Source organism: Osmia lignaria, chromosome 6 (genome assembly GCF_051020975.1).
Source record: "Osmia lignaria lignaria isolate PbOS001 chromosome 6, iyOsmLign1, whole genome shotgun sequence".
Classification (NCBI taxonomy): Eukaryota; Metazoa; Arthropoda; class Insecta; order Hymenoptera; family Megachilidae; genus Osmia; species Osmia lignaria.
This window is the reverse complement of record NC_135037.1, coordinates 10659050-10685372: the sequence shown is the minus strand read 5'-3', so window position 1 is coordinate 10685372 and position 26323 is coordinate 10659050. Positions and strand designations below refer to the sequence as shown.

General features: G+C 33.7%; 5 protein-coding genes across 13 annotated transcripts; 3 read left to right on the top strand and 2 right to left on the bottom strand.

Moving 5' to 3' along the window:
• Nucleotides 1–232: 232 nt before the first annotated feature.
• Nucleotides 233–4650, top strand: LOC117607772 (rho GTPase-activating protein 44). 5 transcript variants are annotated; one of them, XM_034331861.2, is made up of 10 exons: nucleotides 233–841; nucleotides 1054–1207; nucleotides 1287–1572; nucleotides 1650–1874; nucleotides 1982–2279; nucleotides 2357–2596; nucleotides 2665–3386; nucleotides 3452–3618; nucleotides 3882–3929; nucleotides 4014–4650. In XM_034331861.2, exons 1-10 carry the CDS (start codon nucleotides 789–791, stop codon nucleotides 4305–4307), a joined length of 2487 nt encoding a protein of 828 aa, XP_034187752.1. In that variant the 5' UTR covers nucleotides 233–788; the 3' UTR covers nucleotides 4308–4650. The 5 variants fall into 5 exon arrangements, with proteins under 5 accessions (XP_034187752.1, XP_034187755.1, XP_034187753.1 ...); XM_034331864.2 differs by having other exon boundaries at nucleotides 3916–3929; nucleotides 4014–4165; XM_034331862.2 differs by adding an exon at nucleotides 3695–3755 and having other exon boundaries at nucleotides 3882–4021.
• Nucleotides 4651–5715: 1065 nt separating this feature from the next.
• LOC117607775 (acyl-CoA-binding domain-containing protein 6) lies at nucleotides 5716–6823 on the bottom strand. Its single transcript, XM_034331869.2, has one exon. It carries the CDS (start codon nucleotides 6677–6679, stop codon nucleotides 5990–5992), a length of 690 nt encoding a protein of 229 aa, XP_034187760.1. The 5' UTR covers nucleotides 6680–6823; the 3' UTR covers nucleotides 5716–5989.
• Nucleotides 6805–8131, bottom strand: LOC117607774 (histone-arginine methyltransferase METTL23). 3 transcript variants are annotated; one of them, XM_034331868.2, is made up of 4 exons: nucleotides 7826–8131; nucleotides 7413–7641; nucleotides 7137–7334; nucleotides 6805–7033 (listed from the first exon to the last, which is right to left on the bottom strand). In XM_034331868.2, the coding sequence occupies exons 1-4, from the start codon at nucleotides 7988–7990 to the stop codon at nucleotides 6951–6953; spliced, it is 675 nt and encodes a 224-aa protein (XP_034187759.1). In that variant the 5' UTR covers nucleotides 7991–8131; the 3' UTR covers nucleotides 6805–6950. The 3 variants fall into 3 exon arrangements, with proteins under 3 accessions (XP_034187759.1, XP_034187757.1, XP_034187758.1); XM_034331866.2 differs by having other exon boundaries at nucleotides 7137–7641; nucleotides 7826–8129; XM_034331867.2 differs by having other exon boundaries at nucleotides 6920–7641; nucleotides 7826–8128.
• A 337-nt stretch (nucleotides 8132–8468) lies between these two features.
• Nucleotides 8469–11139, top strand: Sirt7 (sirtuin 7). The gene is made up of 4 exons (XM_034331375.2): nucleotides 8469–8621; nucleotides 8773–8870; nucleotides 9018–9233; nucleotides 9294–11139. The coding sequence occupies exons 1-4, from the start codon at nucleotides 8523–8525 to the stop codon at nucleotides 10447–10449; spliced, it is 1569 nt and encodes a 522-aa protein (XP_034187266.1). The 5' UTR covers nucleotides 8469–8522; the 3' UTR covers nucleotides 10450–11139.
• Nucleotides 11140–12165: 1026 nt separating this feature from the next.
• On the top strand, nucleotides 12166–22469 carry ckn (CRK like proto-oncogene, adaptor protein). 3 transcript variants are annotated; one of them, XM_034331373.2, is made up of 8 exons: nucleotides 12176–12799; nucleotides 14836–14949; nucleotides 19463–19741; nucleotides 19910–20233; nucleotides 20303–20640; nucleotides 20713–21099; nucleotides 21159–21608; nucleotides 21852–22469. In XM_034331373.2, the coding sequence occupies exons 3-8, from the start codon at nucleotides 19471–19473 to the stop codon at nucleotides 22107–22109; spliced, it is 2028 nt and encodes a 675-aa protein (XP_034187264.1). In that variant the 5' UTR covers nucleotides 12176–12799; nucleotides 14836–14949; nucleotides 19463–19470; the 3' UTR covers nucleotides 22110–22469. The 3 variants fall into 3 exon arrangements, with proteins under 3 accessions (XP_034187263.1, XP_034187264.1, XP_034187262.1); XM_034331372.2 differs by lacking the exon at nucleotides 14836–14949 and having other exon boundaries at nucleotides 12166–12799; XM_034331371.2 differs by lacking the exons at nucleotides 12176–12799; nucleotides 14836–14949 and adding an exon at nucleotides 15051–16814.
• Nucleotides 22470–26323: the final 3854 nt, after the last annotated feature.

Sequence of the window (26323 nt, the reverse complement as noted above, 5' to 3'; positions counted from 1 at the left end):
GAATATATACGTCACATTAAAATTGTTTTTCGTTAATAAAAATACTGTATACAATTCTAGATTTTATTACATAATATTTATTTTATATATTTTATTAATTACAATTGAAATAAATAACATAGAATAACTTCTTATTGTTTAATGTTATTAATGAATATTAATACTGTGTTGTTATTGTAAAGTACATAATGATTTAAAATTTCCCACTCTTAAGATCTATCGCTGCAAGCGGAATCTTATGCAGAAATGACAATGGCCGACTGCGGCCAGTAAAAAGTTGTGGTTGTTCCGTTATCATACACTCCGACACAAGCTTACAAATTGCTTAAATATACAAAATTACTAAATAATTGAAGTAATAAGAAATAATGCGTCATATAAGTCTGAACTGAGTTTCTCGTTGGTGTTCAATAACCAATGGCTAATAGGAATACAAAATGCCGCAATGACTATTTATGAAGTTTTGACACGTTTACAAACTTAAGAGTATTGAGTATTCAAACGTACTTCAAGAGTGGAAACTCATTGATATTACAGATTCAGAACGAGCTATCTGTTCTTAGATAACGTGAGATCATTGTTCAAGCAATATGACGAATTGCTGCATTTGGAATAACACGAAGAACTTTTTTTTTCTATCGTTTATATATTTTTAGTGCTGTATGAGCCTATTAAAATGTGTGTTCATGAATATCATTAAGTTAGCCAGTGACAAGTGATTATATGAGTAATTCGCTAAATAAAAATTTAATTTTATTTATGTAATACAAATTAAATGCTTATCAATCATGAAGAAACAATTCTTTAGAGTCAAACAGCTCGCTGATCAAACCTTTTCCAGGTAACTATTTTGCATTTAGATTTGTGCAAATTTTAGTATTTAATAATAAAATTATAAGGACTAGTCATAATTTTAAAAATACGAATTTGAACACAGCTCTATATAATAACAACAAACCAAAATATCTTGTAAAAACTCTATATTTTGTTAATTTTAATCTTAATTTATTAACAAGTGAAAATTTATTATACTAATGAACTTGTTTTTTACAGAGCTGGTAAAACAGAAGTCCTCACAGACGATTTACAAGCTGCAGACAAACATGTAGAACAAATTAGAATAGCCCTGATTGGATTAAACAAAAGATTTGGTAACATACCGAATCAAACAATAACTCAAGATTCTACAGTTAAAGAAAAGCGACTGGTAACATATCCACCTACAATATAATTTCTTTATCTCTTAATAATTACACATTTTCAATTTTCTAATATATATCTTTCAGAAAAAATGTCCGGAATACATATTAGGACAAACAATGTTGGAAAATGCTCCAGAAGATGGTCTCATGAGTTTCACACTTCAGGAGTGTGGCCGTGCTCAGACATGTTTAGCAAATGAAATAATTGAACATGAAGCAAAAGTTGAACAGTATGTTGCAATACCTCTGCAACATATCTTAGACACAGCTGTACCAAATATATTAAAACATAAGAAAAATTTAGCTCGATTAATCTTAGACATGGACAGTATGAGAACCAGATACCAACAGGCCAGCAAACATAGTGCCAGTAATATAATATTTTAATTCAATGTTTTCAAAGTTGAATTACATACAGGTTCCTTGAGCAGTATTTTCGTTTTAAAGGTACTGGCGCGACAAAAATAGATAGTCTAAGAGAAGAATTGGAGGGAGCTGAAGCTAAGGTTGAACAATGCAGGGATCATTTGGCTGCTGAAATGTTTAAGCTCATGTCGCGAGAAACCGAATTAGCAAATACTATCATTCAGTATGTGAAACTTCAAAGAGCTTATCATGAAAGTGCACTGCATTGTCTTGAGGAGCTTATTCCTGGGTTAGAAAGTTACATTAGTAAGTATTTGACTTACCAGAATCTTAGAAAAGGTCTTTTTCAAAAATTACAATAATTTATTGTAATGGAAATGTCTGTTGAATGTAGTCCCGCTTTATGATTACAGATGATAATGAAATGAAACCAGTTTATGGTTACCCACTTGAAGAACACCTCAGAGTAACTAATAGAAAAATAGCGCTACCTATTCAATTATGCGTGTCTGCATTATTGCGATTAGGTATGGAGGAAGAGGGTCTTTTTAGAATAGCTGGTGCTTCATCAAAATCGCGACGTATTAAGTTAAGTCTGGATGCCTGTTGTCTTACGCTACCAACTGCATTGGAGTATAAGGATCCTCATGTGATTGCTGGTGCACTAAAATCTTACCTACGAGAACTTCCTGAACCCCTTTTAACTCACAAGTAAATACAAGAACAGTATTTTCTCATACTGTCTACTATTAATAATGATAACGTTTACTATTGATAATTTTTCAAAGGTTATATTCTGAATGGATGGCAGCTGCAAAAATAACAAATAATGAAGCAAGATTGAGAGCTCTCTGGGATGTATTGCATAAATTACCCCCAGCAAATCTAGAAAATTTAAGGTTCCTAATAAAATTTTTGGCTGTACTTACTAAAAACCAAGATGTAAACAAAATGTCCCCACAAAATATTGCGATTGTTATTGCACCTAATTTAATTTGGAGCCCGCAGGAGGATGTGAATACAATGGTGTAAGAACCTATTCTTCTAAGCTAGATCTGTCTATTATTTATTATTTATGTAATATTTACTATTCCAGAATGAATATGAGTACAGCTAATAATTCTAGTCTTATAGTTGATCAATTGATTACATATGCGGATTGGTTTTTTCCTGGGGAAGTTGATTTTGACCGAGACTTGGAACTTGGTATTATGAATGGTTCAGAAAATCAAACCACAAATATGCGTCGTTGCATTTCTAATAGTAGTCTTAGCGATCATGGCGAAAGCCCTCCTCAGGGTAGTCCCAAGCCAGCAGTTCGTAGAAAAAATAAACCAGCTCCAACTCCACCGAATAACACCACACCAGATAAGCATGATAAAAAACCTGATGACAAACCACCACCTACACCTGATAAACCACCCAGACCTTTAACGTGTAAGGTCCAAAAACCAGAACCATTAATCATAGAAAATAATGCAGAGAAACAAGATGGAAATCCAGAAACTGAAACCAAACAGCAAAATATTGAAATGAATGCTATGGATTCTCCATTACTTACTTGCTCAGAACATATTAATGAAATACAAAATGAAATACGTTCTGTGGATACAGAAACAGAGAAAAATAATCAAGAAACCGAAAAGTTAAGTACCGCAGACAGTGCACCAAGTAACAAATCATTTGTGGAAGTTGAGAATTTAGAAACTTCTACACATGGAATAAAAATACCACCAGAAAAACCTCATCCTTCTACTTTGGAAAGACGAAGGCCAGTGGCTGCGCCAAGGAGTATAAACAACATAGTACATAACACAGGTAAATATTTTTATTTATATTGATCAAAGTAGTACAAAATTCTTAATGTATTTAATTTATTAAAGAAATAATAGAGTTGCGTAAAAAGCCAGAGAGTAATTCCATGTCTGGGAGCGCGCCAGACAGAAGCAGTAAACCAGCAATTCCAGAACGACCCGTTGGATTAATCCGTCCATCGAGTCTAATCAAACCACCACGTCACAGTAACGAAAACTTAGACACTGAAACAGGGGTGAGTATTAAAAGATTCTAGGCACTATATTTATTTTCAGTATTATATGCAAGATAATTCTTTAAAATAAATGTAGTTACTGCCAATGGATTCAACAAATATCTCTGCCTGGATATTGCATTTTGAAATACAATAACGTAAGCTATAAATGAAGTGAAAGATACATACGTTAACGAATTTCTCTTGTTTTTAAGATGTTAAAATTGTACAAGAAATTATTCAGAGAGATATTAATGTTTGTTTCCTTTCTTAATAATCTATAGCCTTTAACTTTGGAAAGAGCTCATGTGTATTCAGTGGACAAACAACAGGTCAGTATAATACAAGTGCGTGGAAATGGCAATGTGTTCTGCACAACGGGGAACAACAATGGCAACGCGGCTTCGAACTTACAGAGAAGCCCCAGTGTAGGTAGCCGACCTTCCTCAATGTCCTTGTACGGCGAACGACCAGAGAAGCCAGCGAAGTTGAACGCTCCGGAACAAACGAAAGCTCACGTGCGTACCAGATCGGAAGGGAATATTATTGATGTACCAACACAGACTGAGACGGTGGTAGTTCTTAAGTCACCGCAACAACCAGTTCCAGCTTCTCCGAGATTTCATCAAAGGCCTCCGCGGCCGCAACCTCCGCCGCCACCTCCACCCACCACGCGAGTTAAATCAGAACAAGAAAGTACTAATCTTTAGGACTGATCGTACGATAAGTAATTATTATGTTTATAAGAGATATCTTCAAAGATAATGAAAACTATATTTCTTACAAGACAATACGAAATTGAAAAATTATTGTATAAAATTTCTGATAGCATAAGTGTTTTTATTTCAATGCTAAATGAATCGTTTAAAGGTTGCATCTTGAATTGATAAGGAAAGTTTGGATTAAGTTTTCGAAAATTTTAAATTGTGTAAATTTTAGATTAAGAAACGAATTTACAATTTTCATTTTAAAAACTCTAACCCTTTCTAGTTATACATTTCAGAAGTTGTATCTAATTTTGATATTTAACTTTATAGTATAAACAGTTATTTTAATACAAGGACTAAAAGAGGTATATTTGCCTTTTTACATGAAGTTATTTGTTAATGTTTAAATTACAATTTAGTAAACTCATTTTATATTAAATTACTTAAAAACAATTATAAGTAACAAAGCTATATTTTATTTGGGTTAAATAATTGTCAGTATTCCAAAATTGCGTTTAGTATACTACTTACCATCTAAATAATATTATTCCTTTCTCTAAAAGCTTAACAATTTTTCTCAAGGCTTATCAAGTTTTTTTATATTTCAAGTTTAGATGGTAAGTAATACGCTACAAATAAACTATTAAACACACTGAGACGTTTGTACAGAAGAAAAAAATCCGTATTTTTGTTTTTATTTTTATTATGTACAGATACATAATACTATACTATACTATACATAACCGGACAGTCTAAATAAATTATATTACTTAAGGGAAATGATGGAATCGTCCTACATAGATACTTGTAATTGATTGCTTGATGATCTAAATTTGATTGCCTATTTATTTAATGAATATAATTGCAAAGAAAAGACTTTTCATTGCTGCTTACACATGCAGCTATGTTGTAAGTATATTTTTATAAAAAATAGTTATTAAACTACATAATAGGATTTTTAATCACTGAGAAATTCGAGAAGCACAACTTTTTATGTTTTCCTCAGTGTCTAATTAGTTGCAAATTTTTTGCATTTATGTCGACGCTTTTAGTTCTTTCTTAATTACTATTTTAAATTTAAACATTTTCTCGCGCTTGTGCGGATTTGAATATAATACTTTTTATCATCAAGCATTTAAACTAGTTAACTAAAAAAACAATTTAAAAAAATTTCCTTTATTGTAGTATGGTTTACTTGAGTTATCTGTACATTTATACATTATTTCTTTAGTAATTTATGTGCAATTGATTATGACTACACATTAATTATAAGAAAATGAAAAATGTAAAAAATATTTATTCTTGCTAAAAAAAAGAATAATTGGAAATTGTAACAAGTACTTCTTGTTACTATTAAGAAAATGAAAAACTTTTTATGTTTTATATTTAAACATATTTTCTGGTTGTTAAAAAAGAAACGTATTATTTATGTTTTGCAATAAGTATCGTATTGTTATGTAAGATTAAAAAAGTGACTTTTTTTGATAAATCGTGCATTTACCTAAGGAGTGCTTAGGCTGTGAATGTAATGAAAACTGTTAGAGGATTTACTTGTATATAAATAAACATTTGTAAAGTAACGTTCTTGTATAAAGTATCATGATTTCCATTAGAAAATCATTGATTCAATTTATTAATAAATTTAACTAGTACAATAGAAATACAATATTGAATGATTACATGTACTAATATTTAAATATGTGTTTCAACTGTTCATCAGCAATGTCTTTGGGCGTCATACCACTGTTATCTTTCATAGGTTGAGCACCAACCGAAAGTAAATATTTTACAACATCAATATGTCCACAGGATGCTGCATAATGCAGAGGCGATTGCCCATCTTCATCTTGACAATTTACATCTGCCCCTTTTTTAACTAATTGCTCTATAATCCTAACGTAACCCCGATCCGCAGCCCAATGTATCGGTAACAGACCTTCCGTGTCCATTGCATTTACAAGCCTTGGTTCCTTATCTAACAGTTCTTGTACTTTCTCTTCGTGTCCCTCTTTCACCCAATCCAAAAACGTTTTATCTATATCATTAATTTCTTCCTCTGTATTTATTAAGCGACTAACAGCAACCCAACTATTTGACTCAGATTTTGTATCTTCTTCCCAATTAGGGTCTAACTTGCTTAATTCTTGTACATATTTATTCATAGCAACATCTTGACTCATGTCATTCAGATTCTTCCATGCTTCCCATTTTTGTCTAGCTTCTACCTGATACCAATTAGGTTTTGAGATATTACAAGGTCCGACTGTAGCTTGCTTATACAAAGCATAAAATTTCAAGAGTTCCGTGGGATTTAATTCTGATGCCAGTGATTGTAAATGTTGGGCTGCTTTATCAAACAACTTTTCGCGACTCATTTTTTATCACACAAAATGTACTTGATCGTTAAATATTTCGGAATAATAGTATAGTTTTAAAACTTTTCGTCTATAAAATTGTTTTCATCATTATTAATTTCTGTGGTATCACTTTCTACTGGACGTTGATCAGTTTTTTTAAGAATCAATTCTTCATCTTCTAAAATGTGGGTCTTGTTAAGCGCGTGTTGCATCGCTACTTCAGTATCAAATTCTACGAATCCCTGGCCTGTACTGAGGCCGAATTTGTTAAACAGTACTCTTGCATGTTTCACTTTACCGAATGTTGCAAAATGTTTTTCAAGGTCAAAGTGAGAAACAGTCCAAGGAATATTACGCACGTGAATGAAGTATCTAGCAAACATGACAAAAGTCTCTTAAGTCGCACGTTGTATACTTAATAAATGGATAGTGTGATCTTGCATTAAATCGTGTATATTTATATCAGAATCTGTACCTAAACCAGTCAGTGATATATGAGTACATGTAAGATTCCATTTATTTAATAAATGTTCTATAGACCAATCTGCGCTTCTTTCCTGGTAGGTACAAAGAAATTTTGCATTTGGATTTTTTTCTAATAAAAATGCTACTGTAACAACTATGTCCTCAAACAATGTTGGTTCATAAAAACAATCAGATCCAAGAATTAAATCTAACGGCCCAATGGAAAATAAGCTAGATAAAAATAATCCCCACGTAATACCAATTATTTGAACCTGAGATAAAATACCATTCAATTCACAACTTCTTCTTATGTGTTGCAGACTTCTAGGAAAACTAGCAGAGTCGCTTAAAATAACATTGGCACCACATTTGCTAGCTAAAATTCCAGGGAGAGCTGTGCCTGATCCAAGCTCCAAAACTCTTTTTCCAATGAGCTCTTCTTTATGTTCCCAGAGAAACCAAGCTAACACTGGTGCAGAAGGCCATGTATAGAAACTATAATTAGCTTGCAGTAACTGTAACAAAATTAAGAGAAGCTATTTGCTCTATCTATCTGTACAATAAATGTAATTTCATTTATTTCAAAGAAAAAATTTTAACTTATATTTTTGGTAAAAAGTGTTTCTAAAAAAAAAGTACATAACCAAAAATAAACAATATTATAATTTATTGATTCAAAGGTATATTATACTTTATTACCTCTGGAATGTAAATCTCCAAACTTTCGTTGCACTGTATGTTATCCTGATTTTTCCGAGAAGTAAATAGAAACTTTTTTACTTGTTCGGAAGCGATTCCATCGGACATTAGGCTGTGCATGCGTGAACTAGTATCGCGTGAAATACTTTCTTCTAAACCTGGCATGACTAATTATCGACACCGTTCGCGCTAATACCTTACCATTGATACTTGATTTATTTCAATCGTAATTAAGAAATTTGTAATAAAAATCATAAACATATATTTTCTGTATTAACAAATAAAATCTAAATTAAAAATATAATCACTATTTTGTCCAGAGTTGTCGATTTACACCGACAATAGAAAACACAAATGCATAGATAACATTTAAATTTGGAAATGGCGGGAAAAAATTTGGAAGAATAATTGTCAAAAAAACAAATTATTAATGAATTGGAAATATATTTATTTAATATTATCACTATTAATATTATTATAAGTGTAATGTGTTTAAGGTAGAATGTTATTAACAAATCAAATCTTCTTGATTCTTATGTATGTACAGGAAATATAATATACAATTCATTTGATAATAATATAGAATGTTACAGTACAATTATATTGAAAATGTCTATTACAAACAACTATGATATTTTTATTTATAATATGGATGTATTTTAGGTGATACAGTACTAAGCTGGTCGTTAGATTAAACATGGAGGAAGCTGGTAGAGAGAAGTTTCTGTCAAGAAGACGTTCAGCTGCTCTAAAGGCTTTTAAAGTCAAAGACGAGCGAGTGGCAACTTTTAAAAAAGTACATCAACATATTTTTAATATACCCTCTTTAATTACATTAATTCAGTAGTAATTTTCTTCAAAAATTTATATATATATCTCCCGGCATTATTCTTAAGATGGATGTACTGTAAACAATTGCAAAGATATTATATTCTTGCACCTTTTAGGTAGCAGCAATTCTGCAAAAGTCTGAGACAGACAGAACTGCTGAAGAAACAGGAATACTAGTGTCCTGTAGTGACGTTGTGAAAGAGGTTAATTTAAGGTATAGCCATTTTGGAAATCATTGATTGTACACTTGTAATCATATCAAGTTATTACAGTATAAAGTGTTGACATTGATCATTACAAGTTTTCAATGTAAGTTTTAATAATAAATTCTGTAGTGGATAATATTAAATTGTTTTTTTAGACAAGAGAAAAGACATAGAGTAAAAGCAAGATTGGAGGAAGTAGAAGATGCGCCAGAAATATTAGAAGAAAAGTGCATAAGATTAGCTGCAGCAATTAGCAGAGCAACGTCGCTTGCTGTTTATACTGGTGCTGGTATCAGTACAGCTGCTTCAATTCCAGATTACAGAGGAACCAATGGTGTGTGGACTCGGTTACAACAAGGAAAAGACATTGGGTAATTATCTCCTTCGATACTGTTAAAAAATACTTACATTAATTTGTCATTTGCTTACAGGAATCATGATCTTAGTCAAGCAGAACCCACAGTGACCCATATGGCGCTCTATGCTTTATACAAGGCAAGAGTTTTAAAACACGTAGTTTCTCAAAATTGTGATGGACTTCATTTACGAAGCGGGATACCCCGCACGCTTTTATCTGAAGTTCATGGCAATATGTATATAGAAGTTTGTAGAACGTGTAAACCTTATAGGGAATATTGGAGATTATTTGATGTTACTGAGAAAACAGGTCGCTACTCCCATGGTACTGGAAGATCATGTCACAGATGTAATTCCGTTTTGCAAGATTCAATTGTTCATTTTGGTGAAAGAGGCAACCTTCCTTGGCCAATTAATTGGACCGGTGCGACAAGAGCAGCGAAGCAAGCGGACGTTATATTATGTTTAGGTTCTAGTTTAAAGGTGTTAAAGAAATATCCATGGTTGTGGCAAATGGATAGACCGGTTCACAAACGTCCATCACTGTATATTGTAAATCTGCAATGGACTCCGAAAGATGAAAATGCAGCTTTAAAAATAAACGGCAAATGTGACGAAGTCATGAAAAGAGTCATGGTTCATCTTGGATTACAAATACCACCGTATGATCGGATCAAAGATCCAATTTTTTTTCATGCTGTACGACTCAGAAGCACCGAGCAACACACAAAAAGTCAGCCCTGTTTGTCAGAACCATCAAATATTGTTCACGAGGAAATAGATCAAATCGATGCGAATTTTCATGAAGAAATTGTACCAGAAACCAAAGAGGAAGATTGTCCTTCACCTGAAAATGTAACTGAACCAATGCCTACGTATTCGGCACCATTTTTTGCTGCATTACCATTCTTGTCTATGGGTTTACCATTGCCGCCAATGTATATGTGTCCTCAGTTGACGCCACTTTTTTATTATCCATTTGTACAAGTACCTAATGTGACCTCAGATATCTCAAAACCAAAACCAAAACCAACTTGCACCTTCTGTATGGAGAACGAAGGATCGCTTACTTGCCTTTATTATCAACGAGATACAGATAATTCTCGTTTAATAGCACCTGAGATGAAGGATGGAAAGACGTTGGTGATTCATGCGGATACTCCGATAGCGCCTAAAAATCCTGGTTGGTTCGGTAAAGGATATCGCAAAGGCATGAAGAAAAAACGGTAGCATTTACTTTTCTCAACACGGTACATGACTTTGCTTTCTTCTGTTATTATATAAATGTATGACATATAGTATATCATATACTATATTATAATAATAATTATTATAATAATAATAATAATATTGTACGTAATTATATAATGTACGTAAATGTTTGATGCTTCCATATCGTAATGGAATCTGTATACACAGTTTAATGTGTGTAGCAATCTAATTCCAGTATTCAGAATTTTAATAATTAAATGAAGATGATGAAAATGAAAAAAAAATGCTTTTAAGTATGAATAATTCATTATTCCTGTTTAGTAGTTACAAAGCGAGGTGATTGATAAATATTTAAAATATTTATACAAGTCTAATTTGAAAATTGTTAATTTATAAGTTTTTTTTTGTAAAATATATTTGATTTTAGGTTTTTTTACCATGTTGTGATTTCTAATTGTAAGATTTTTTATTTAAACAACATTTGATCAACTCAGAGCGACCAAAGTGATAATTTTTAATTATATCCTTTTTTTTTACTATTTTGTACTTTGTATTTGTATAGTCCGCTGTATCGTACGTTTTTTAAAAAAGAATGTATGTATGAATATAACGTGTGAAAAACTTTTTGAATTGTTGATTCATCATTCCATTCTGTGAATACGGCAAAATTCATTTTATAGACATAGAAATTGTAATGAATTTAGAATTACAATTATTTTGTATTGATCGGTATACAGAATAAACAAAAGTAATCTGATCTAAAAAGTACAATATTAATCAATTTTCTTCTTTTTATTTCATTAAAACAAAACAGTACAAAAACATATATGTAATGTGTGAAGCAATGTTAATGACATTATGTTATAGTATTAAAGATACAGGAGGAAAAAAGGGAGAAGTAAACGAGAAAAGGAATGAAGAAGGGGGAAGATTGAAAAAGCCTATAGTCGGTTACCATGGTAACCCCGTACAGCGTCACCCTATTACCAACTTCGACAGCGCTTATTCTAAAGCCTCCCATAGTACTTTGCCAATACTACAAGTGTACGTCGACAGCTCATTGACTTCTTTACAACGGAATCTCGTAAAGCACGTGGTGTTTCTTTCTATTTCTTTACTGTCAGAAAAATGACAGTGAAATACTTTATGAGTGAAATATGTTTATTTTATAGGTTAGATATAAATTTAACGAAAATAGGTTAAAAAACAATAAGAAGTGTATATAATAACGAATAAGAGTATTATTTCTTAATACATTGTATTCAATGGATTTAACAATATTTAACAGTCTAAAATAAAAATGTTGTAAGCTTTACAGTGTAAGGTAATTGATGATAATTAAGTCTATTATTCTGTTGTTTCTACATCAGCTTTTATATATGTAGAGCAACAAGATAATTGGTATTACAAAGTTTTTAAACGCGTTTCAGTGCAAATAATACAAACTTTGAAACTTTTAGTATTTGCCTTTTACAACAAAATTTAAACTGTTGTTAAATGCCAAGCTCTTTAAATACTGGCATTATTAATTATTATTGAAATTATCGTATTTTTGTAATTTTAATATCACTTTACAATTATGTAAAATAGTACATACTTCTAGTGTAATTGTACATTACGATTTTTTTAAAGATTTTTTTCTTGAAAAAGTTGCGTACGTATGTAAGTATGTATTTCTAAACTTTATGCGTGTTTATCTCTATTTAAGGTACAATTTAATTTCAAGTGTTTGTCAACGGAACGCAATGTATACATCATATCGATAAAAGAAAAGCGTGAATGAATATACGATTGACTAATAAATGAAGAAAGCAAGACTCAATTGAATCCCGAGACCTAAATCCATACATGGAGGAGATTTATCATTACCGATCGGTTGAGCGCTCTAGCGGTGGCATTGGATACTACAACACGACAGTGCTACGTGAGAAGTCGTGATGGAGTAGTTTATACCCTGTTTGGTCGCCGTTTCTCATTCGTCTTCAAATACGTCTAAAATTATTACGTATAATCAGAGTGTACTAATCGTTTATATAAAGAAGAAGAACATTGTAATCGTGTCAAACAGTATGTCCTTTATTTGTGAAACAACTTTTTCGGTGCAAGTATTAACGTAATAGGAAGAGACAGTGCGGAAGGGTCAGGTTATCTTCTTTGTTCGAGAAAAGCCTCATCAGTAGGCAATGGCGCGGGAAGCTCGCGTTCTGAAATCGGTGTGTGCATGGCGTAGGTGATGATCGGTGTTTCTACATACATATGGCATGGTGTTTACGACGAGTTGGAAGATTTACATACCTCGCTGGATTGACCAGCTCGTCGATTTTTGGATACGACCTGTGCCCGTGAGTCGCCATGAGGCGCATTAGCGGTAAGTCAAATGCATTTTCTTCATCGTATCGATGAAAAATTTCAAAAAAAATCTACACGCCGAAGAGTAGCGTTCATATTTGATAGATGAACAGTTATATATAAAGAATGATTCGGAAAGAAAAAATATATATTAGAACGTGATTCTAAACTTCCCCACAGGGCTGCGCACGCGTTCATTTCTGAAACTCTGTTTGCGAATTATTTAATATTTTACAAAACTATACTCTCACTATTTTTTTCCGCACAGAATTATTTATATCGTGTTCATCTTTTTTTTACTTGTCGCGAGCACAAAAAATAATCACAGGAATCCCGTTTGATAAACCGCTTCAAAAATACGGAAATCACACGAATGTTTACGGAAAGAAAGATAAAAAAAAGCCGATGTAAAATGTAATATAATCTTGGATGTTTTTACACTGCAGAATCGACGTAGCAAAGAGTAAAGCTAGAAAGTGGAGTTACTTGTAACTAGCAAACGTGTTTGAACCTTTCCCCTTCTACCTCGAGGAGGCTGCTTGAATATTTTCTCGTTTGTAGGCTCGAGTAAAATATAAGATTCCTTTCTCAGACTGAGAACTGTCATTAACCGTCTCTTGACCATGCTACTCTTTGAACAAAAGATGGAATGAACGTAAATACAAATTTTTCTTCTGTTGATAGGAATCGCGCGGCAATTATTTATTTTAGAATATCTTCAATTTGTACTTCCGCACATGTATTGTTTGTACTTATGTAAGGTGTGATGTTGAATGAACGCTTCTTCAAATAATTTGTATGCATGAACGCATCTGAATTAATAAAGGTTGATTAACATATCTATTTTAGAACAGCGACGCACCATATGCGTCATCTAATAAAACTAACTGTAAAAGTAGTCTTATAATGCAATCCCAATTGAAATTGATTAACGAGCACGTTTAATTAGGTTAGTTCGTTTTAAATATCGGGGAATAAAATGAAACAAAATGTATTAAACTCGCCTCACGCTCCTCCTTTTCTTCTTCTTTTACACTTTCTCTTACTGTGTTTTTCTTTAAAGCAAGCATCGCTTACGTGTAATTAATTAAAAAAAAAAAAATGTTGGGTTGGTTCTATTCGCAGGGAATTAACAATTGGTTAGTTATAGGGAAGTATTGAAGGGGAAATACGATGAAGGATGAGCAGAAAGTAGAACTGGTAGCGGGGAGGGAAGTAAAGCATAATAGGAGGAATAAAGAGAAACGAGGAATTGTACAGTACCGAGCATGGTAGGCTTCCCTAGGGGAAAAGGCTCTACTACTCGGCATTTTATGATTAATACTTTTTAAAGTTAAAAATTATATTAACTTTTCTAAAATAATTAGGTCTACTTTACTCGGTACTGTACATGGGATCGAGCTTATTTTACTTCTTCGATTCGCGTTGTCGAGTGGCTGATTTTTTGAATATTGGAATGATTTCATTCAATATGGACATTGCTTTTTTACACGTTTAGGTTTCTTAGCGCCATTACATCTAGGACGCTAACGAGTCCATGGAATACCTTATGCAAATTTCTCATACTAAGAATATTAAATTTTCTTGAATATATACGACGAGCGAGATAAAACGTACTTCACGCTGATAGCACTGCATTATTTCTCTTATTAGATTGCTTATGTAATAGTTGCGTTCTGTGCATAGAGGTAACCACGATGCTGTAATGCCCTGGTGCTGTTTAAAATAAATGTTGAAATACGTGTAGGAAGCAAAACGTGCAGAAGTATGAATGAAACTTAAGAATGAGCACAAAGCGTGCATCTAATTAACCAATAAAAGGAATCAAATGGCTTTGAATAAACAATTAGAAATATTAGGTGACCTAGAAAATCACGCATCAGCTGTTTGCTCAGTTGCACCCTGGTATTGGAAGACGTTGCAAAAAAATTGTAATTATTTTCGCTTGAGTGTACTTAATAAAAAGGCGATTCTTAATTATCCGCTATAATAGATATAAATTCGTTTAGCGTTATTTACGAATAGGTGAAAGAACAATTTTTTCCACTATTTCAGGATAATAAGCTGTCGTCTGATCTGATCAGTCCATCCCTGCTTTGCGAATGTTGTAATCAAGAACGACGTCTGGTTTTGCTTTGTAACTGGCTGTTCTCGTGACCGCACAACAACGTAAGTTGTAGAGAAGCTGTGTGGCATGCTAACGGCATCGACACATCATTTCGCGTATCTCCATTTTAGGCAGCGCAGGTGCTTCCTTCTTGCTGAAATTATTATTATTTTTTTTTTCTCTCTCTTTTTTTGTTTTAATCTTGCAATCATCGCACTTGCTCGTGAAAGGTTTCGTCTGTTCGTTAGAGACCGGTAGTAATTATCCAAGCAGCCTCCGGAGTGCCGTAGCCTAACTCTTCTGCTCCCTTTTTATCAATTACACTACCGTTTCTCACGCACCATTGAACAAAGTATCACACGCTATTAATTATTCAACTTAGCGTACACTCGGATAAAATTTGCACAAATTTTCTTCAGGAGAAAAGTGTTAGTTCGAGCAGAAGGTTATGGCCATTGGCGTAACTAGGTGGAGGGCCCGAGAGTATTCTGAAATTTTAAGATTCTAAAGTTTCAGAATCTCGAAAAATTCAGAATTCTGAAATCATAGAACTTAAATATTTGACGCTGTTAGTAAAGCTAAGTGACCTGATTCGCCCCTAAAAAGATTCTAGTTACGTCAATGATTATGGCCAGGCTGGCTGTGAAAAAAAACAAAACACATTTCATTCTGTTTAAGGTTAAGGTTTGATAGCACTGCTTTGAAGCGACCACGCCTCATAATCGATGCAGAGCAGAGTGTAAAGGAATATAGAATTTTTAGAGCGTAATCACCGAGTTTGTCTTTCTTCGCAAGGCACGCGCATATTATAACTACAATCGATAAATAGAGGTTCTATATTTTTACATTTCCCGAGTACATCATCTAGTATTTAATACACGTAATCGAGATACAATATCCTGAAATGATTTATGAAGGGAGAATAATTTGAATCGCTTTCAAGATTTCTCCGATCGAGTCCTTTTAGTATATCCACGTGGAAAGTTGTTTCACGTGTCGCGTTTTTGGAAACCTACGCGTGGAAGCATTACCCGGGGGACGGCCTATGCCGTTCTCCGGAAACTTGTCCACCCACCTTCGACCTCGCCTCTTTGCATTCGCCACACCAACGGGCTCTTTGGTGTCGCCAACTCGAATCTCAATCCAACACCGAACCTTTCCGACAGTCTTATCCGGTTATCTCCACCGTTTCCTTCGCGCTATTTTACAAGACCGTGGAAATAAGTGGCTTTTATTTAAAACCGTGAACTATTTTTATTTTTCTCCGGACAGAAAGTGAACATCCTAGATAAGTCGGCTGGTAACGGTAATAGAGTGGACGAACGGCTGTCTGGTAGCATAATTGAAAAGGGAAACGTTACTTTTCCGACTCGCTAAGTTATGGCTCGTTTGAAGCTGCTTTAACGGCGCCCTCAACTTCTTAATTACACGTTTATGATTAAAATGCAAATTCGTTAATCGTTGAGTAATTAGTGTCGTTAGAAGAAATTATGGAGCAGTTTAATTGAAATAGAAATTCTGTGTGAGAGAGAGAGAGAAAGATAGGGAGAGACTGTCTAGTTGAAAACAAAGCGAGTCCTACCATAAATGGCGATCACCGCTGTTACGAGTTGCCTGGGTCCTCCGCCCTTACCACCTGGCAAGCGTTTCCTGCAAAAGTCCTCGAAGAAGTTGTCCTCGACTTATAGAAGCTTTCGAGATCCAGCCGTGGAGGCTTGGATCTCGAACGGGGTTCTGGACATGTCGAAAACGAAACTACTTGGACGGGAACGTGGCCCGACCATTTCCACGATAACAAATAGCAATTTGTTCAGAAGCTGTTCCGAAGGCAACTTAAGTGCACGTAAAACGACTGCACTATTATCCGCTACTCCTCTTGATAAGTGCATCCAGGCGATTTATGGCAGCTGGAAGAATCTCATGCACCGTAAGTGTAACGCTCCGAGAATGTTGCTTGACTAGTGCCGCTTGAAAATAGATTGAATAAATTATATGACAGGTTAATCGGTCGGAACGTTCTAACGCAGCGAGGGATCAAAATTACGCTGCACTTTTTTTAGCGTGAAATATTTTTGGACCAAATGTGTACCGGGTGCCTTATAACTCTCGGACGGCGGACCATGTAGAGAGCCATAGTTTTAATAATGTATTATCTTCGTTTTCTGAATTTTACACTGTTCCTTTAAAAATTAATTTGGGTCCGGTGTTGTTTATTTTAATTTTTTTGTTATTGTTTTAAAGTATTTATTTTTTAATCAATTTTAATATAGAATCAAAGAGTAGGGGCTACGAGCCTTGAACTTGTGATCTTTGGTATACAAAAACTAGTGACTTACCACCAGATTAGAACCAATTAGTACTTATATACATGTTTCAAACGTTATGAAATCTTGAAATGGAAAAAATCAACAGTTGATGAGATATTTAAAATTATCATATGAAATATCTTGCGAGCTTATGTTTGTTCAGGACGAGCTACGGTATTAAATAGATAACATATTAAAGAAGTGCATTAATGCATAGATGGAAGAATTTGCAAGATTCTATGGGGGCGCTTTTATAGAGGCATCTAGACGATTTCTGGAATCGGCATTCCTCGGCCAATGTGCAAATTGTTCTTGTGTTAATTCCAAGAATGTTCATGGTACCGTTGCTGAATTATGAACATTCCGAATATCCTATTATTTTTAGGCTCTTGGATATTTTATAATACTTTACCAAGCGAGTAAAAATAAATGCTAATATTTTCTAAGATTTATTTACAAATAATTTGAATAAATGCGAAATTTAACTGTCCAGAATTAGTTCCACTAACTTTCGAGTCCACTCCGCATGGCCGCTAACGGTTGTGTACTTAACGAGCGGGATTAGAACAATAATCCCGTCCAATCGTTCGTGGGTCCATAAAGCATCGCGAAGTACGTTGGATAATTGAACGTTGGTCGGCTGTAAAAGCAACATTTCATGTTCGTTTTAAGGTGCAAGTATCGTGTGTATAGTTCAATGTAACAGTGACCTTGGTATTTATCTTCTATGATATCGTATCACTGGTACGATAGCTCCCTTCAGTGTAGTGTAACCCTTGCTTGACAAATTACATTTTTTCTGTTCTAGCTTCTGAAAGTCTTTTAATTGTTTACCACTTTTTATCTTTCCTGGATTCTAACCGAGTTAGATACGGTTTTCTCTATCTTTTATTTTTCTTCTTACCAGCGTTAGCATTGACTTAAAAGGAATTTTCTCCGAGGTAAACGAAGTAAAAAAGGAAAATGACGTGATTGACTTTTGTATTACACTGTACAGAACGATCCAGTTACTAAACCACAAGTTAGAATGTTACGGCGAGTTGAGCCTAGTTTCACAGGTCTGTCGACAACGATTACCGCCAGATAGGGTCATTTTTCTGCCACGATTCCATCGCTCGTTTAACGCCACGACCAAGAATTGCCTCATTCAAACAACTTCTATTTGTATACGATCGATTATGGTGCGTTTCTTTTACGACATTGCTGCAAAACGTTTACACATACGTACGGGACACGGTAGATTTCCCTAGAAAGAATACTGGGAAGGACAATTTTTCAAAATCATAATTTTGAATTCCCGAAAACATTCGAAATCTTAATGTGAATTAAGCTTAATGGTATCTGTGGTCGTTGCAAGATACGAGCGTTTATAGTTGCAATATAAATGAAAAGAATAAGCAAATAAAAGCTTTAGTAGCGAAAGAATTATATTGAATTTATCAGAACGATAAATTATACGTTTGAACGATTTAAAATGATATACGGATTCTTTGCTTTAGGAATAGCGTACCGTTTTATTGTCTCGTTGGATGTTTTTGTCATGCAAGTTTAAATTACCGTCATGAATCACAAACAGAAATCGTAACACGAAGCACGAAGCATAACGATTGCGCATCGTAAGCCATGTGCAGCATACGAGACCTTGATAAAAATTATCTCGAGCTAACACATACATATGCGTTTCGTGTTCTCAGCCCCTGTATAACTGCTTTTAAATTCCACACGTTTGTACAGATGTTCATATACCAGTAGTATTTATGAATATTAAAAGAGAGAAAGAACATTTTTCTGACTAAAAAATGGATGACGTATTTCTGGAAAGTAAATTCTTTTCGTATTTACACAGCTAACGAATTTACACAGTTAGTTGACTTTGACCTTCTCTCCCTTTTTATTCGGCTCCTTATCTTCCTTCTTCTTGCCCTGTGTATTTCTTTCACGCCTACACCTACCTTTCTGTACACTTGAATTCCTAGAACGATTCAACAGAATGACATTAATTGCTTTACCAAACATTCTTCTTAAGGAATGTCGTAAGCTGTGTGTGTTACCTCTTTACTTGGAAAACGTGTCTCGCGTTCTTCAAAATTCAACGCTTTATCGTTATCACGCTAAAAAAGAAAAAAAAATAAGGAAAGAAATATATACATTTTGGTTTAGAAAAAAAAAAAAAAAAAAATTCTTTTCGTCGTTAAATCATGCAAATAATCATTTCATTATTAATAATAAATTGGAATAGACGAAATGACAAAGGGACGTTGTGTTGTAGTTGGCGGCATGAACCGGCCGTCCAAAGCTGTGACCCAGGCAAAGAAAGTGGCACCACCAGCTGTACCCGATGTATTTCGACATTCAGGCTCCTCTTTTGGATCCGCTGGATATGCGAGCAGCGAAGATAGCTGCTTCCTGCCCGGAAGTGGACCAGGAGGAACAACGGACGAGGGTTCTTACGGAGTGCCATCTGGAAAAAGTCCGGGACCTATTTTTACTCATCCTGGCTTTGCTTTTCCATCGGTCGTCGGCAAATATGCTCATGCTGAAGATCAAGGTGTGATCCTTATCGGGTTACGTTCCTATCAATGGGATAATAATACATATTCATAATAATATTAATCTTCTTATACAAATTCGCTCGAGCTTTCTACCTTGATATTCTGTAATATCTAATAATATAGGTGTAATGGTAGACGAGGTATTAATATAATCTTTTTCTTAGGAATCGACATGACTCAAAGTCCTGGAAGAGATAGCCCAGGTAGTTCAGGATCAGGTTCTGGTTCCAGACATTCTACAGCTTCGTTAGACTCTGGAAGAGCTTCGGGATATCATTTAGGCCCTAGAGGACCTGGTGCTCTCACTTCGTCTCCCAGGTGTTCTATTAGCTCCCTTGGCAGTCATCCTGACAGACCAGCAGACCTCGACGTCGTTCATGTTTGGTTAACCGAGCTTCAATTTGAAGAATATTTTCCATTGTTTGCTTCTGCTGGTTACGATCTCGCTACCATAACGCGTATGACACCAGAAGATTTAACAGCAATAGGTAATTCGGTGAAATGAAAAATTTTATTTACATAGAAATGTACATTTCTGTCATACTGAACAATTGCAGGAATTAAGAAGCCTAATCACAGAAAACGTTTGAAAGCGGAGATAGACAATTTAAATATAGGAGACGGCTTGCCAGAGCATATTCCTGGCTCGTTGGAAGAGTGGCTTAGACTTTTACGACTGGAAGAATATCTTGGGGCTCTTCATCAACAGGGTATGCGTTCGGTCGAGGATGTAACGACTCTGACCTGGGAAGATCTCGAGGATATAGGAATTGTGCGTTTGGGCCATCAAAAGAAATTACTGCTGGCTATTAAGAGAGTGAAGGATATTCGTGCTGGCAAACGTATACAGCCTCTTGATCTTGCACGACTGCCACCCCATCCTGGACAAACACAAGTAAATAAAAATAAATTTTCCAGTATAATGTAATTGTATCGTGTTCACTGACATAATCAATTGCGTTCCTAGGATGTAGTCATTCAACGAGGTGGCCCAGACTTGCCATCTCCAGACGAGGATTGTTCCTCGCCAGTCTTGAGATCTTTCCAAAGAGGAGGAAGCGACACTACGTCCGGGGGCGCGTGGAGAAGTATGTACGCTGCTCTGCCAGCTGATTACAACATCGTCGGACGAACTGGTTCACGAGGAAAGTCTTTGGAGAGTTTAGAGGATGCACCGCTTGGATATCCTCCGTCTCCGGCTCCTTCCACGCATCCTCAACAAATTGAATGGCGTCCACGTAGTTTCGAAGATGGTGATCTTACTCCTACCAACGATACTTCCGTGGTAGACGCAGGTGGTGGTACTCTTCCGCGTCCGAGGCATTGTCTCGTTCGTCCGCGACCTGTAGCCAAGGTAATTGAATTTGAACGGCCAATAGAAGAGCTGAATTTTTTAGATGAAAGTTTTTTCAGGTCGCCGCCACGCCAGGACAATTTAAATCATTACCAAGAGACTTTGATAACAAGTATCAATTAACTTACGGTCTCGAAAGTAGTCCACATCTTCCGAAACGTTGCCCTCCGTCTCCTCCGAGGCGCCAAAGCTCCAGAGACAACAGTGGTTCCGGTGTAGTTGGAGGAACAGGAGTTGGTGACGTCGTGATTGATTGCAGTGGACCAGTACCAACTGCTTCTTGCGAGGATCATCACATGCATCATCATCAGCATCATCACTTGCTTCATCATCCTTCGCCTCCACCCCCAGCACCCGCAGCTGCGCCATCCACTCCACCGCAAATGAACCGACCACCCTCTTCCATGTCGCGCTCTTGGGGCAGCGTCAGTGTCAATGTTAACGAGGAACACGAATTAATTGCTTCTCTTGCTCTGCAACACCGTAACGGTTCTGACGCCAGTTTTAAGGTATTGTATTTTTATGTATTTTCAGATATTGTTAGGAGCGTCTGGTTAACTTTTTCCTAGGTATGGAATTTTGTATTTTTCATACTCACTGTATTTTTAATCAGAAAAAAACATTCTTTGAACAGGAAGTAAGGTAAAATATTTTACTAATCTCATCATAGCTGATTCATCTTAGTTTGAAGAAAAAGAAGGTTCATTTGATTTTTTAATATAAGTTACGTATGTTTATTTATTTTATTACAGTCAAGTTCCAGTACAGAATCAGACTCACTGCCTTTTGCAAATGAAAACGCTGGTACGATAAAACAGAGAGCTGCTCGCGCACAAGAATATGCAAGTGGTAATTCCAATAACAGTATGCAGAGCCATGGAATAACCCATCATTCCGGTGGTAGCGAACCGGCGGATGTATTGAACGACATTGGAAATATGCTTGCAAATCTTACCGACGAACTTGACGCTATGCTCGAAGAGGAAAAGCGTCAAGGCCTGACTTCATAATTGCTGCCTTTGTTTGCACCGTATTTTCAGTTTATTAACGGTATAAGAAAGAAGAAGCATCTTCAGCGGCACAACCGATAATAAACTTTTCACTCTATAAGGTATAATATGGTAGAACACGAGCAGGATTAAATTCGAATTATCAAATTTCAAACAGCCACTGTTTTGAAATGAGAAAACGCTCGGCGTTGGATAACTACTGTAACATAAGTTACATCCTGTTATAATTGTATCAGTATGGTGGATCGTATATTCATCCATGCCATAACCTTAATTTTATCAATTTCTACTTCCTTTTTCTCTCATTTTTATAGAACAAAGCTTCTTATTTTTCTATCGAATTATTATGAACTTGTGAAGTTTCCAGAGACACCTCGTTGTTGCACAATTTTTGTAATTCTTCTATTCCTCCAAAGTACTTATTACTATACATATATACACATATATTTTTACTTACGTTCGTTACATTTATATCAGATAATGTTAACAGTTTGGACTTTGACATTTTTATGCAAAATATATAAAAGAAACCATTCAAATGAAAATACACTTAATGAATAAGTATATGCCTTATGAAAAAAAGACTGTAAGAAACATCCGTATAGTCTAGATCCCCCTCACTTTACATTTACACAGCATAAAGACTGATATTTTTTCTCTGGGAACTTCATTGGTTGCAGCATACGTACATTCCAGGTAGTATATTTCCTTTTCCACTTCCGTCCTTTGCTAAAACGATAGCACGTTAGATTGGGACCTTCATAACTGTTGGAACTGTTAGACATTTTGAGAATTAGTACAATACAAAGAGGTAAACTTCTGTATTCCTTTCTCCAAAATGAAATGATTCTTCCAATGATGTCAAAGAAAAAAATTATTGATTCAAGTTGTTTTTTATATTGAAGCATAATTATACCTTTGACTATATAATGGTACAACATCTATAAGAGTTTATGATAGTTTATAATAAACAAACGAGAAATTTACATCTTCCATTATCTGAACTTGAGAAGAAAGTTCTCATAAGACTGAGAACGAACCGACGTAGATATTTGACTGCCAATTAAATTTCAAGATTATACAGTTTAATACAGAATCATATGCACTGTAAGCCAATTAACATTTTATATTTATTATCCGTACTAATATAGTGATGTATGTAACTCACTATTGTTATATGGTGCACAAATCATGTGGAACGTACAGAGTATCCACATGTATCAAATCAAAGTAATGATAGTAGTAGAATGTTGTTGATAAAGTGTTCAGGTTCTCCCCCCCCTACATCCAAAATATGATACTGATACGTATTGAGACTTGGGCGTAAAACATGATGCATAAACTTTATTAGAAAAATTTATGTGTATGTGCTGATGCATATATGCGTATACATTTGTATGTGGTAACTTCAAACGATTAACGATCATGAGTTTGTACTTGGTTTAGTTTGAGATTTCAAGTATTTTGAAGTCTGTGATCTTCATTAACTGCCTCCAATCTTTGTTGACAAACCAGTTTGTATGTACTATGATTAAAATGTTTCATTTTTTAATTCATATATATATAGATACATATGTATAGAATTTAGAATTCTTACGATGCTCTTTATTTTGCATCTCTTAAAGGAGTATAAAACTTGTTGTATCTGTATAAATCAGTTTTACAACCAAAACATAAATTACAATGAATTCATTTATACTATCATTGTTTTAATGAATTTTAATTTTAATCTTGATACATGATTTGTTATATACATATATGTATCTTTAAATTCAGCTATGCCCTATTATTATGACGCAAGAAAAATGTGGTAGGACATATACAAGATTTTGAAATACACTTAAAATTTAGGATAATCAACTAAACATTGGGGCTACATTCTTGTGGCCTGCAGACTTGTTAACTACTGTAGGTATACATATAATAGTATATACATATATCATTTTAAGCAGTGTACTTAGGGAAACTGTTTTGCGGTGCTGCAAATTTATAAATTAATTATTAATTATGTTTAATTCTTATTGCGGTATATTGTAATATCAGAAGTAGATAAAAGAATCATAATTTTAATGTATTTGTACATAAATTTGACAATTTTCAACTTGAAATTGCGGTAAGTTATTTCTAAAGAAAAACTTAAGCAATATATGAATTTAAATGATGAGAATTTTTAATGTCTCGACAAATTTTTATATTTGTAAACAGTTACTGATTAATTGTTTTTCAGAAATTGGATACAGATACACGAGTATTTTTAAAAGAATATACAAATAATTCATTTTGTTTAAAAAATTATTGATATAAATATCAAAAAATAAAAACTATACACTGATATTTTGATGTAGGTGTTTAGACAGTATAAATGTTGATACGATGAGAAATTTTGCAAGTAATACGCGTTGGCAGGAAATAAAATATTTTATAATAACATTGAATGGTCGAGTAACCATACTTGTTTTTATAACATATAAATTGACAATTTTGATAACGTGTACAATAGGATATAATCCAAAAAATGAATTCAATCAGAATTTCAAATCAAACTCTGTATAGAGTTGAAATATCAATTGTGAATAGATTTATTTAATATTTATTTGACGATCAATTTTTGTTCATTAAGCGTATTGAAAATATATTATAAATGATTTCATTAGTATTTCGAAAGTATTATTTTAAGTAAAACATTATGAGAGGTATAGATCCATGCAATAAGAAAATCTATATACAGTAACGTATACATATTAATATTTGTAGTCTAATAGTGTTATTAGAAATGCTTAAGATGATATAATTATTGCTTTTAGATGGAAAAAAAGATCTTTAATAGTATTATTTCCATTTTCAGATTTCAGTGCGAATAAACTGTCTCTATAGAATTAAATACACTATGTTTACTTAAAATAATGCATTCGTGGCGTTTATGGCAGTTTGTGGCATTCCTTGAATTATGAAATACATGCTATTTACTATTTTTAAGTCTTTATAGTTTCGTTTAAGCAAATAGTTATTATTAAGTGATATCATAAACAGAAATTCAATCGATGGCTGATTTTTGGCAGCTAATTCAGAATTCCTGAAGACATTGCTTCTACATGGTATATACATATTATATATATATATAAATATTATATAAATATAGATATAAATATAAGTATAAATATGTATTTATATTTATATTTGTATTCAATTAGTCATAGTTTTTGTACAAAACGTATGCGTCGCTGCAATTTTTTTCAGCGAATTCAATATCCGCCTAAATGCATTTTACGAGTCCTCGAGACCCTTCCTACTTTTTGTGTTTGTTTAAATGCACGTTAAATACAATTATTTTATTTATCAATTATGATGAGAATCATTAAATAAAACTAATTGACAGACTCAATTTTTCATGTTTTTTAGTGCATACCCAAAATAAGCCATTATTCATTTTTATTATATTTTTGTTTTATAAGCTTTCTATTATATTAAACATTTAGCAAATAGAAATTTTTATATTCTTATATAAAAACTAAGTTGGTTAGCTTTCTTATTTGAAAAAGGCTGCTTCATTGTAATCCTATAATTAGAAATAATTAAATGTTTAATTTTAAACATAAACAATAGTCTAGAGATTCACGTGAATAAATAATATTATTTTTAAGTGAGAATAAAAAGAAATCCTTGGAACACTGATATATTTACATTCCTCACTCTTAGCTGTTAAGTTTCTTTAAATATTTAGATGCAGATTATATGCCATGTTATGTATGCCATGTTTGTGTAAATTATATATCAGTTTCAATATAAAATTATTAAGCAACAGTAACTGTCACACTATGTGCATTTCCCATTAAATGAATTATTATTAATACATAGTTTTATGATATAAATCATACTTGTTTCTTAATTAACAATTCAATATTAATCTAAATTATGACAAATTCCTTCAAATACTAAAATCAATTATAAATGGAAAATTCTATATGTATAAGCCTATATGTAAGTCCATATTGATGAAACATCTATCTATTACAGAAAAGAATGTTTAAAAAATAAGACAATTGTTTCCATCATCTTTTAATTAATGTATTTCTGTTTTTATCAATTCGGTACTGTACAATTTATTCGTAATAGTCCCTTTCAAATGGAAGTGAAATATGATTGGTGCTTTTTCTCTATTTAGTTCTGCTTTCAGCCGTACGAGTGCGCTCGTGAACATTCTTGTGCGCCGCACA

Excerpts from the sequence above, each read along its gene's own strand:
- ckn (XM_034331371.2), top strand. The coding sequence starts at position 16,475 with ATGGCGATCACCGCTGTTACGAGTTGCCTGGGTCCTCCGCCCTTACCA. Across the intron at positions 16,815-19,462 it reads CTGGAAGAATCTCATGCACC|TTGGCGGCATGAACCGGCCG; the intron begins GTAAGTGTAACG and ends GTTGTGTTGTAG. Across the intron at positions 21,609-21,851 it reads GTTCTGACGCCAGTTTTAAG|TCAAGTTCCAGTACAGAATC; the intron begins GTATTGTATTTT and ends ATTTTATTACAG.
- LOC117607774 (XM_034331866.2), bottom strand. The coding sequence starts at position 7,990 with ATGCCAGGTTTAGAAGAAAGTATTTCACGCGATACTAGTTCACGCATG. Across the intron at positions 7,642-7,825 it reads TGGAGATTTACATTCCAGAG|TTACTGCAAGCTAATTATAG; the intron begins GTAATAAAGTAT and ends ATTTTGTTACAG. Across the intron at positions 7,034-7,136 it reads TATATCACTGACTGGTTTAG|ATACTTCATTCACGTGCGTA; the intron begins GTACAGATTCTG and ends CATGTTTGCTAG.
- Sirt7 (XM_034331375.2), top strand. The coding sequence starts at position 8,523 with ATGGAGGAAGCTGGTAGAGAGAAGTTTCTGTCAAGAAGACGTTCAGCT. Across the intron at positions 8,871-9,017 it reads GTGAAAGAGGTTAATTTAAG|ACAAGAGAAAAGACATAGAG; the intron begins GTATAGCCATTT and ends TTGTTTTTTTAG. Across the intron at positions 9,234-9,293 it reads CAACAAGGAAAAGACATTGG|GAATCATGATCTTAGTCAAG; the intron begins GTAATTATCTCC and ends ATTTGCTTACAG.
- LOC117607775 (XM_034331869.2), bottom strand. The coding sequence starts at position 6,679 with ATGAGTCGCGAAAAGTTGTTTGATAAAGCAGCCCAACATTTACAATCA.
- LOC117607772 (XM_034331859.2), top strand. The coding sequence starts at position 789 with ATGAAGAAACAATTCTTTAGAGTCAAACAGCTCGCTGATCAAACCTTT. Across the intron at positions 842-1,053 it reads GCTGATCAAACCTTTTCCAG|AGCTGGTAAAACAGAAGTCC; the intron begins GTAACTATTTTG and ends TGTTTTTTACAG. Across the intron at positions 2,280-2,356 it reads GAACCCCTTTTAACTCACAA|GTTATATTCTGAATGGATGG; the intron begins GTAAATACAAGA and ends AATTTTTCAAAG.